The sequence below is a fragment of the Phyllobates terribilis genome, unplaced genomic scaffold (genome assembly GCF_046119375.1).
Source record: "Phyllobates terribilis strain yellow unplaced genomic scaffold, ASM4611937v1 Scaffold_1__5_contigs__length_1240528914, whole genome shotgun sequence".
NCBI lineage: Eukaryota > Metazoa > Chordata > Amphibia > Anura > Dendrobatidae > Phyllobates > Phyllobates terribilis.
Genome location: NW_027362761.1, coordinates 710,624,164 through 710,636,541, shown reverse-complemented (window position 1 = coordinate 710,636,541; position 12,378 = coordinate 710,624,164). Strand labels below are relative to the sequence as shown.

Genomic DNA, 12,378 nt, shown 5'->3' with positions numbered 1-12,378 from the left:
CGTTTCCCAAGCGTTTACGCTGCGGAAATTCCACAGCGTAAACGCTTGAAAAACACATCGTGGGCACACAGCCTCAACCTGAATGCTCATGACTTGAGGTGATATTGGTGATTGATGAATGGCTGTTATCTACATCTTATATCCGCTCTTACAATGTATCGTCTGCCATACAGGGACTCGGAACAATGAATGTTTGCCAAGATATGTTAAATACCATTGTAGGGTGTTTGCCAGCCAACATTGGGGGGGGAAATGAGCTGTGGATAGTCGAGCATTGTAAATTAACCCCTTAATGACCGGATCATTTTCCGTTGAAATTGCAAAAAAAATGCAGTTCCACGGTTGTTTTTTTTTTTTGTTTTTTTTTTACTACATTCACTGAATGCTAAAACTGTCCTGCCATTATTATTCTCCAGGTCATTACGAGTTCGTAGACACCAAACATGCATAGGTTCTTTTTTATTTAAGTGGTGAAAAAAAATCCAAAGTTTGCTTAAAAAAAAAAAAGATGGCGCCATTTTCCGAGACCCATAGCGTCTCCATTTTTTGAGATCTGGGGCCAAGTGAGGGCTTATTTTTTGCGTGTCGAGCTGACGTTTTTATTTATACTATTTTGGGGCATATGTGATGTTTTCATCGCCTGTTATTGCATTTTATTTCAATGTTGCGACGACCAAAAAAATGTAATTCTGGCATTTAGAATTTTTTTCTCGTTACGCCGTTTACCGATCGGATTAATTCTTTTTTTATTTTGATAGATCGGGCGATTCTGAACGCGGCGATACCAAATATTTTGAATGGGATGATTTAAACTTTATTTTTTTTTATTTTTTTCATATTTTTAAAAACATTTTTTTTCCACTTTCTGCATGCTTCTATAGTCTCCATAGGAGACTAGAAGCAGCAGCTGTCTGATTGGCTCCAGAGGCCTCTGATGAACAGATCGCCTCTGTGTAGCAGAAATGCTCATGAGCTATGAGCACCGACCACTAGGTGGCGCTCATAGCAAGTGAGACATAACCACAGGGGTCTGCTGCAGACCCCGGGTTGTCATGCCAACCCCTTCGGTGACCCGAGCTTCCGGCACAGCGATGTTAAATGCCGCTGTTAGAGATTGACAGCAGCATTTAACTGATTAATACCCGCGGATGTTGCGGGCACATGTCAGCTGATTCTTACAGCTGACATGTGCCCGGTTCAGTGCGGGCTCAGCGCAGCAGCCCTCACTGAACCGTGGGTGATGGCCTAGGGCGTACTAATACGCCCCCGGCCAGTAAGGAGTTAATATCATGATCCCTGACCCTTGACTTGTGAATGATGGCTTGAAAGGACAAATGTTAACTATAAAAAAGGGGTCTCTGCATCTGTTCAAAGGAGACTACAGGATGAGAGCCTTCGGGACCACAGCCCTGGCTGTAAAAATACAGAACTGCTCCATTGACCACTGCTGAACTCTCAGAGATGATGTGAAGAATCCAGGTTGGGACAATCAGGTCACCTAGCCACATATCTCACAACTAATCCCCAGCATGCCAGCGGAAGGGTGAGACTAGGTAATTTTGCACCATCTCATGTATTTGCTGGGACTGTTCTATATGTTTATTGTCTGTTTGGAGGTTCAATAAAATACTGCCACACTGTTTACCCTCACCCTGAGTTGTCCGAGAAGTATTATGCCCACAGAAGACCCCGGGTCTTCACAAGTATTTTGTACTTTGCGTGTTTTTTTGCACAATAGAGCATGTCACTTCTTTCAGCATTTTTTCACCCATTGAAAATATTGGGTGATGAAAAACCGCCTAGTGTGAACATCGTCATCGGGTTTTGCTGTGTTTTTAGTGAAAAAAGCAAGTACAGCAGTATGTGAAAAACATTTATTTTTGTGATTTTCCCAAGTTTACCATCTTTTCTTGGTCACCTGAGATGGCAGTTTGGATTAGTACAGTACTATTAAAAGAAAAAGGAAATACACTTGATAATTCCTATCCAACAAATACTTATACATATATCTATGTGGTGACCAAATAATATCCAATTAATACGTCACATATAAAACAGGACTGAAAACAAGATCAGGCAGGGGGTGTCCTATCATTGTTCCTTAATGATGCACTCTAAAGATAAAATTGGATTTTATTTGGTCACCACATAGATATGTGTATAAATATTAGCGGGATAGGAATTACCAAGTTCACTTCCTTTTAATAGTATTAATAAAGGTATAATTTTTAATATGGATCAATTCACCTCATTAGAAATGTATTGTTCCGTTGTCTCCTATCAATACCCAACAGAGGACTGTAATCAAATACTACTATACAACACTCCTATGCTTCCGCATTTATTAAAAGGACTCACACTTATCTCAGGGGCTAATTTCACACAGGTTTAAATTCTACGCGTATATTTCAGTCTGACCCATTGGTGTTGTGGTGCTGTGGGTACCACAGAAAAGTTTAGATACATCTGAAAAGGCTTGCAGAAATCCCATTCACAAGTATGGGGTGTGGATCTTGTTGCAGAATATCGAATAAAATCTGCATAAAAATAGCCTTAGGCTATGGTCACACATGTTGGGTTTTTCAGCGTCACAAATCCGCCTATATAATACAATACAAAACATATATTTTTCTATATTTCAACATTAGAATGTTCATCTATACCACAGGGTAAATTGTACTGTCATAAACAACAAAAGATTTGCTATTGCAAGTATACTTAAAGAAGTTGTCCACTACTTTTTATAATGGCCCCAATGTATTTACCCTGTGCCCATAACTGTTTTTGTGGTCTTTATTGCCTGTGAATGGCACTATCGCTGGCCGCTCACAGGCATCACGTGACCCCCGGCTGCAGACGGCTTTCTTCCGCTGATGTCACGCCTCACTTGACGTGACGTCTGTGATGCAGGGTTACCCCATGGTGGCTGCTGGGTTGTGGGCAGGCTTACTCCACGCGTCACACCCAGCATCCACAGCGCACTTTCCCAATGAATACAGGAGAGGGAAAGCGCGCAGTGGATGCTGGGTGTGACAAGCGGAGTAACCCCACCCACAGCCCAGCCTCCATCGCGGGGTCACGCCTCACTTGACGTGACATCAGTCGGGGGTTACATGATGCCTGTGAGCGGCCAGCGATAGCGCCGTTCAAAGGCAATAAAAACAACTAAAGGTATTTACAAAAACATGTCGGCACAGGCTAAATACATTGGGGGACATTGGGGCCATTATAAAAAGTAGTCGACAACTTCTTTAAGGCCCCAATATACATCAAAGATGGTTGAACCTGTAGATATTGGCTGATCATTGAATGTGTGGTCCTCCTGACTCTCCCCCAACATCATAAGGGCCAGGTCGTTTGAACCCTCCACTGGATAAGCTGTCAAGAGCTATAAACACAGAGCATTTTTCCACTTTCCCCATTAAAAGCACATGAGCGCTCAGCCCAAGCTGAATGTTCATATGTATGGCAGATTTGGTAGAGACCGATGTCAGCTGTATGCAGCCATGTGTAGGTGTATGGCCAGCTTTACTTTATGCATGGTTTTCATTAGCTTTTACAGTATGAACAAGTGTTTTGATAAATTAGGTGGTGTTCACACCACACAATGTACAAGTGCAGTGCATACACCAAAAGATTTCCCAAGCAGATGGGATGAAAAAAATAACATACAGTACATATGTAATGTAGGCATTGTGGACAGAGACTTAAAAAGTAGCTACATTTTTAAGCTTTTCTTGTTACAGTTCATGAGCACTTTAGATGCCTGCTGGTGGGGGTCATATGAAGAGCAGAGTATGGATTCAATAGAAAGACTATGCCTTTCGATTTAATTTGTACTCTGCCCTGTGCACTCACTCAAGCAGGAGCTGTATGCTCCCTCCTCCCAGCTTGTACAATTCTCGGCCATCTTTTCTGCAATCGATGGTGATGCCGCAGTAGGCACTACTGCCTCAGTACTCTTTAAACCAAATATTTTGAGATTACATGTACCAACCTTGATCATGTATTCAATACGGCTGTGGGAATGTTTTTCGATTACAGATTCAATCCAGATGAGTGGCTTCACCTAAATGGGTGAAAATAAAGCTAAAATGTTATTTCTAAGGGCAGGTGCCACATCCGAGAAAATCAGCCCGATTATACGAATAAGGCAGCGTTCACACATTGCTTATTTTCAAAAAGCGCGCGAAAATACGCAATGTGCTTTGTGTCTGCCAGCAAAGTGAATGGGAAATTCACTTTGCCGTTCAGACACTGTGTAATTTTACGCAGCGGGAAAGCTCAGCTGCGTAAAGAATTGGCATGTCAATTCTTTACGCAACTGCGTCCTGCGCTTTCTCTCTATTGTGCCCATTATAAGTGATGGAATTACGCAGCGGTGTTCACACACTGCGTAATTCCATCGCTTTTTTACGGAGGCGCAGGATGGATACTCACCTACCCGATGTCAGGGGAGAGGCGTCCGGTCCGCTCCAATCCCGCGCTTCCAGCATCTGCCGGTGAGCCGATCAGCTGTTAGCTAAACAGCTTGTAACCGGCCGGTCAGCTGATTACAAGCCGGTCACGTGACAGTCAGCTGATCGCTTCACGGCAGATGCTGCAAGCGCGGGACGGAGCAGACGCGTCTCTCATCCATCGGGTAGGTGAGTATCCATAGTCTGTACATACACTGCTAGGGACACACACAGGACACATAGACACAGACAGTACACACACGACACACAGACACAGACATTACACATGTCACCCTTCATTTTCACACTGCGCTTTTTGCTGCGCTTTTTTACGCAGTGTGTGAATGGAGGTGCTTTTTTTACCTGCTTAAAAAATCGCAGGTAAAAAAAGCAGGAAAATACACAGCGTAAAAAAACGCAGGGAAATACGCAATGTGTGAACGCAGCCTAAGACTCTGATCAGACTATGATGTCAAAGTGTTTTCCATGGACCCATAGACACGAATGGGAGTGTGCCATCTGATTATCAGAGGCAAACAGTGTATGCTGTGATTTTTATCCTCAGCAACGGAAAAAAAAGGTAGACACGTGCACAGCCTCATTGAATAACATGGGGATGAGTGCTATCCATCAAAACGACGGATAGCACGCATCCGAGTTATACTCTTCACAAGCCCTAAAGTGCAATGATAAACCAGGTAGAAAATGCAACTTGGACCCAGACACATCAGAAGTGACTTGCCTGAAAACAGCAATGTTCATGTAAATGTAGCCTATAGGTGATTTTCTCAAATTTCTTTTCTCCTAGCGCACAGTACATGTATACAATACGAGGGCACTTACATGAGTGTTCAGGCGATAAGACATGAGCTCAAACTCCCCATCTGGAGGAATGAAAGATATTGTTCGGTCATTTTCAAATCTGGATAAACGCACACATTGGTGGAATTTGACATCTTCTAGTTCCACAGACTTGCTCTTTCCACCTAAGGGGGCAAAAATCATATAAGTCATCTACAGTATGTTTGCAGAGCTACATACAGTGCTGCTCACCATTATTGGCTAGTCTTCTTTATTTTCATAGACTGCACAATATCTTCACAAATAAATTAAAATGTACCAAAGTTATATCTTCAGGATTTTTTAATTAGTGGACCAAAGTAATACAACAATAAAACATTTTTCAACTTCCATGTTGCAATTTCAAAGAAGAAACAGAATAAACAGCAGGTGCAGCAATAAAGGTACCCCTAATTAATACTTGATTGCACACACTTTAGCATTGCCGACAGCCTCCAAATGTTTCTTGTAGCCATCTATAAGCTTCTTGCACTTCTCAGCAGGAATTTTCTCCCACTCTTCCTCTGCAGTTTGTTCAAGCTCTTGAATGTTTGCAGGGTTATAATAATAATTTTTATTTTTATAGCGCCAACATAGTACTTTACATCTTTTGGATGTGTGCTTTGGGTCATTGTCTTGCTGGAGGACCCATGATCTGCAACTCAAAGTTTTCTTACACTGGGTAGGACATTTTGCTTTAAAATATCTTGATAATTCACTGATTTCATAATTCCTGTGATATAGTCAAGGCCTCCAGTGCCAGACACAGCAAAGAAACCCCACAGCATTATGGATCCTCCACCATGCTTAACTGTTGGTAAGGTGTTCTTTTCCTTATAAGCTTCATTGATCCGTCTGTAAACAAATTGTTGCTTTGCATTGCCAAAAAGCTCTATTTTTATTTCATCTGTCCACAGAACATTTTCCCAGAAGGATTGTGGTTTGTCAAGGTACTCTTTGGCAAAGATTAGTCGTTCCTTTTTATGTCTTTTCTTCAGTAATGATTTCTTCCTTGGCCTTCGACCATAAAGCTATGCTTGGTTTAGTGTTCTTAATATGGTACTTGTTGAAACCATGATCCCAGACTGTTCCAGGTTGGCCTCCAGGTCTTTGGATGTTTGACATGGTATTTTTTACACCATTCGCACCAACCTTCGAAGACATCTCTTGTCAATTTTCCTCTCCCCCACATCCAGGGAGGTTCTTGACGATTCCATGCTTGGCAAATTTAATAACATTGAGCACTGTTGAAACTGGGATACCAAGGTTTTTGGAGATGGCCTCATACCCTTTGGAAGTCTTGTGTTTGCTAATGATAGCAGTTCTGATGTCCTCAGACAGCTCCTTTGTCTTCATCATTGTGACAAAGGAACCATGTGGCTTTTTAAAACACTGAAGTCATCATTCACTGGCTAATTCATGTCACATGGGCACCGAAAATTACTCACAGGTGAATCTCTTTTGTGATTTACTATAGGTGAGTCAAAATGTGTTTCCATACTAAATTAATGTAAAGGGTGACAATACCAGTGACACAGCATGCTTTAGGTTTCTCTATTTTTCCCTCCCATTGTTTTTGGTTTTAAATTATTGGTTATCAGTTGCCCTTTTGCACACTACTGCTCTATACAAAAAACGGTTTCACTTGATTATTTTTATTCAGGAGATATTCCACATTATGTATTTAAACTTCATGGGTGCCAATAACGATGAGCAGGACTGTACATACATATAAGACTTCCTCAAACATAAACTTGCCAATCAGTTTGAAATCAGTTTCTATTTAAGACACAGCCCATATTTACCAGTGGTATATAGTAACGTGAGTAAGGCTTCGTGCCCACGTTGCGGATTACAAGCGTTTTTGATGCGGAATTTCCACAGCGGAAAAGCTTGTAAAACGCTTGGTAATCCGCACCCCATGGTCCCCGCAAGTTCTATGCCCATGCTGCGGATTTTTCCGCTGCGTTTATGCTGCGTTCAAAAATCCGCAGCATGTCAATTAATTTTGCGTTTCCGCAAGCGGAATTGCCTTTGTCCAATGCATTAAAAACGCAAGGCAATTCCGCATGTGGAAAACGCGCGATAAATGCGTGCGGAATTCCGCATGCGTTTTTCCGGGAGAGGACTTGCAGAAATGAAGCAGAAATTTTCTGCTTCATTTCTGCAACGTGGGCACATAGCCTAAGTCCTCTCACTTAGAGCCAACATAAATGAGAACATGAATGTATTCAACATAATCCCACTCAACCTGAACTTAATGCAACTAATATGCCATGTGGAATCTTCTATCTATTTTACATAAACAATATAGAAGAAACATCTTGGAGGTTAACGCAAACTAAATCACAATATCATAATATGCTCCACTCCTTAATTAAATAAGATGGCTGTCGCTGCCATCGTGGTACATCTATGAAGCCAAGCAGTATTTTACCCCTTAAAGAACTCCCATTAAAATTTTTATCCTCTTATTATATTAGAATCATTATATTCTGTAGAACTGTGTACTTACAATTGCGCATTTTGCCTTTCTACCCATTTCATTATTCTCTTTGCTGTATGTAGAAACAGGAAGTCTCTTGTCCCTGCATTTATCATTCCCCTCTTCAACTCCTGACCAAACTGCTGCCTCCTCCCCCCTGCCAAGGACTTTTGCAGTGACTAATGAGTCATACAGGAAAAATTTACTTCCTGTTTCTACATAGAGCCTAGAAGGATTTGGTGGCTCAGTGGTTAGCACTGCAGCCTTGCAGCGCTGAGGTCCTGGGTTCAAATCCCACCAAGGACAAGATCTGCAAGGAGTTTGTATGTTCTCCCTGTGTTTGCTGGGTTTCCTCCGGGGTCTCCGGTTTCCTCCCACACTCCAAAGACATACTGATAGGGAATTTAGATTGTGAGCCCCAATGGGGACAGTGCCCATAATGTCTCTAAAGCGCTGTGGAAATAATGGCGCTATATAAGCGAGTAAAATAAATAAATACATAAATAAATAAATAGTCAGGTTTTAATCATGTGATGTTATAGACCTAATGGAAAAGAGAAGAATTAGCTGGGTAGAAAGGCAAACTGAGAAATCCTAAGTAGACAGTGCTAAATAATATGATGACTGCAACACATTAACCCCTTAATGACCAATGATACGCATAGCACGTCACAAGCAGGTGTCAGTTCCCGCATCATGATGTGCTACATACATCATGTCTTTAAGCTGTCCCAGCTGTGTCTCTGATCGTTGTGGTAGGTCAGTCAATCTGACTGACCAATCACAGCAAGTGGTCGCCGGGAAGTGCTTAAATATCAGCACTTCCATGTACGATCACAGACGGGAGCTTGGCTTAGTTGACAATCGAGCTCATGAGCTAACAGCTAGGGCCGGTACCCGTGCTGCCCCTGGCTGATTAACCATTCAGATGCCGTGATAGATAAGCAATTGCAACATTTGGAAGGTTGTGAGAGGGAGAGGGCTCCCTCTCTCACCCCCATCGCCACCCCCACGACAAAATCATGGGGGAGCTGATGGTTGTCATGGAACCTGGAGGTGAAACAATGACCTCCTGTGTTCCAAGTACTGTGGCCTGTTAGGCCCAGCCATAGGCAGCGTGTAAGAGGCGATATGTAATATCACAGGTCTCAGGTATTGCAGTGCTCATGCAATTCATGAGAGCAGTGATCAGACTAATAAAAGTTAAAGGAGTTGTCCACTACTAGGACAAGCGCTTCTTTAACTAAATGTTTAGCCCCAATAAAATAAACGTATACTCGCCTCCGGTGCTGGCGCCATTACTGCAGTGTCCGCACTTGCGGTCCCAGGTCTGTGATGGGGTGAGATGACATGTGGTGCCCGATGCACAAACAGCGCCTGTGTCACTGTCCCTGCCTTTCGATGTAAGTAATCAGGAGGAAGTCAGGGCTGCAGCTGATCTCGGACTTCCTCTTCATGTTCGATTCGACAGAAGGCGAGGACAGTGATGCCAGTGCTGATTGGGTGCTGGGCACCACGTGTCATTCCACCGCATCACAGCCCAAGGACCGCGAGTGCTGACACCACTAGAACGGCACCAGCACCGGATGGGAGTACAGTTTTTTTTTTTTTTTTTGTTGGTGCCTAACATTTAGTTTTAGCTTTTTAATAATTTTTTACATTTTCTTAACTTTTTTTTTTTACACTAAAAGACATATAGAGGGACTAAGTAAAAAAAAAAAAAAAAACTAGGAAAATTGAAAAAATGTAAAAAAAAAAAACCCACAAAATAAACAAAAAAAAATTCCACCAATAAATACACATTGATGCAAAAATAAAAAAAAGTACACATATTTGGTATCGCCGCGTCCAGAATGACCCAATGTACAAAATGGTCACACTAGTTTACCCCTGCAGTGAATGTCGTAAAAAAAAAAGTGGCAAAAAAAATTTATGATTTTTCATCATACTGCTGGGAAGAAAGTGGAATAAAATGCAATCAAAATGATGAATATAAATAAAAATGGTATTGCTGAAAAAGTCATCTTATCCTACAAAAAACAAGCTGCCATATATATATAGTGGAAAAATAAAAAAAGTTATTGGTTTCAGAACAAAGATGCAAAAACAATGTTTTTTCTATAAATTTAAATAAAATCGTATATTGTGTAAAAAGCGACAAAACATAAAAAATTATATAAATGTGGTATCGCTGTAATCGTACTGATCCAAAGAATAAAGCTCCCTTATCACTTTTACCACATGTAAAATAAATACATAATAAATAAAAAAAATCTCTGAATTGCTGGTTATTGTTCAATCTGCCTCCCAAAAATTGGAAAAGAAAGTGATCAAAAATTATTATGTGCCCAAAAATGGTAACAGCACCTCTTCCAGCAAAAAATAAGCCATCACATGACTCTGTCGACAGAAATATAGAAAAAATATAGCTATCAAAATATGGCAATTTAAAAAAAAAAAAAAGTTTTTCCAAGAAAAACAAGGATTGTTTTGTGCATGATAGCAGCCAAAGGAAAAAAAACAATATAAATCTTGTATAGCTGTAATCGCACCTACCAGGGGAATAAAGTAGTGTAATCACATTTACCGCACGGTGAACAGCGTAAAAAAAAAATATAACCAATTCTTGACCAGCTGTTGATTTGTTTATTTTGCCTCCAAAATTTCGCAGTATGGCTCGGCGCACATTTATCCTGTGCTTTATGCTGAGCACTCACAACGGAGTTTCCATGTAAATCTCTAATACGCCATTCAGACAGAACCTCTGGTGGAAGATTCCCTATAATGAGGCATATGGTGGCACTGTGGACGCCATCTCGCCTATGATCCAGCCGTGCCTGTCATTTTAGATGTGCATAAAGTTGCAGTCGGCCACAGTGTTGTGCACCCCTGAAAAGTAGGACACTGCTGAACAGAGGTTAGATGGAGTCCAGAGTAACTGTGCTGACTCATTATAGTGAATGGATCCCTTGAGGGTTTCATGCGAATCACGTATTTTGTAGATTTAGATGGAAACCACAATGTAAGCGCTCAGTGTAAAGCACAGGATAAATGTGATCCAAAATGTTCTGTACCTATTGTAACCATTTTTTTCTGGCTCAAAGTCAGATTGCCGGATCACCAGTAAAGCCGAATTGAGAGAACAGGCCCACCAAATAGCGAGCGCTCGAAGAATAGAATGCACACTTGTTGCGAGCAAAACAATTCTGTTTATTATTCTGTGAATATTTCTTCTTATACCATTTACAGAATCTCAAAACATTGCATGACAAAGTATTAGATCAAGTATGAAAAACTTGAATATGAGACTAAAAAAGACTAGCTACTACTAAACAAAATGTAGAACAGAGAGAAAACCATTAACCCTTCTATATCATACACCAAAATCCCACCAACAAAAGCGTCTACTCGACTCACAGAAAACAAGTCCCCACTTGGGTCCGTCATATGTTAACAAATATAGGGGAAGTCCACGTTACTGGTAGCACCAGTGCTCTGGAAAACTGACATGGCTCCCCACCAAAGGAAATCTTGCTAAATCTGCTCTACCAAATCCAAATACAACTCCTGAGCCCCACAGTGTGCCTAAACCGCACTTAGCGTCCAGATGTCTGACATTAGTTTAGCAAGAGCCCATTTAAATTTACAGGGTGCAGGTTTCCAGAAGCTCGAGCAGGGCACAATGTACGAGCACTACAATGTAAAACCCCTATAGAGTTAAAATCATCACTTCACCTGTAGATAAATTCCCAGAGGGGTGGAATTTCCAAATTGGGATCAAATGAGGGAGGTTTATGCTCTTCTGGCACTCAGAGGTTTTGTATATGGAGTATGCAAACTACAGTATTCTCCGAAAATCTGTTCTTCAAGAGTCAAATAGCGCTCCTTTCCTCCCAAGGCTCACCATGTGACCAAACAGAACTTTACAGCCACAAATGGGTTATTGCCACTTTCACAATAATTTGTGTAAAAAATTAGGAGGTCATTTTTACCTAATTTCCCCTTGAGAAAATGTGAAGTCTGGGGCTAAAAACATAGTGGTAAAAATTAATTTCTTTTTCTTCACCACTCAATAGTATACAATTTTGTGAAACACATGTATTGTCAATATGCTCACTGCTCCCCTAGATGATTTCATTAAAAGATGTAATTTGTAAAATGGGGTCACTTATGGGAAGTACTGCTGTCATGATACCTCAGGGGCTCTGCCAATGTGACATGGAACCCGCAAACCATTCCAAGGAAATCTGCACTCCAATATGGCGCTCCTTCACTTCTGTGCCTAAAAAGTAGTTTTTGACCACATATGGGGCATTACTGTACTTCGGAGACATTGTGTAACAAATTTTGTGGTCCAAAAATGGAACTTTTCATCTTGTGATAAAGCTGGAACCTTAGCGGCTCTCTAAATATGACAGAGTCCACAATTTATTCCAGACAATTTTGCACTTCAAAAATCAAATAGTGCTCCCTTCCCTTCCAAGCCCTGCCGTTTGCCCAAACAAGAGTTTAAGCATACATGGGGCATCCCAGTACTCAGGAGAAATTGCACAACAAATTACGTGGTCCATTTTCTTCTGTTACCTTTGTTAAAAT

At 41.2% G+C, this 12,378-nt stretch overlaps 1 protein-coding gene across 2 annotated transcripts in view; it reads right to left on the bottom strand.

Moving 5' to 3' along the window:
* Positions 1 to 12,378, bottom strand: part of LOC141273940 (AP-1 complex subunit mu-1) — a 161,457-nt gene that overhangs the window by 48,192 nt on the left and 100,887 nt on the right. For both annotated transcript variants that reach the window (XM_073686262.1, XM_073686263.1), the window contains exons 7-8: positions 5,301 to 5,443; positions 3,998 to 4,069 (exon numbers count right to left, since the gene is read on the bottom strand). In XM_073686262.1, coding sequence (XP_073542363.1) covers positions 3,998 to 4,069; positions 5,301 to 5,443 — 215 coding nt within the window. The remainder of the gene's footprint in view (positions 1 to 3,997; positions 4,070 to 5,300; positions 5,444 to 12,378) is intronic.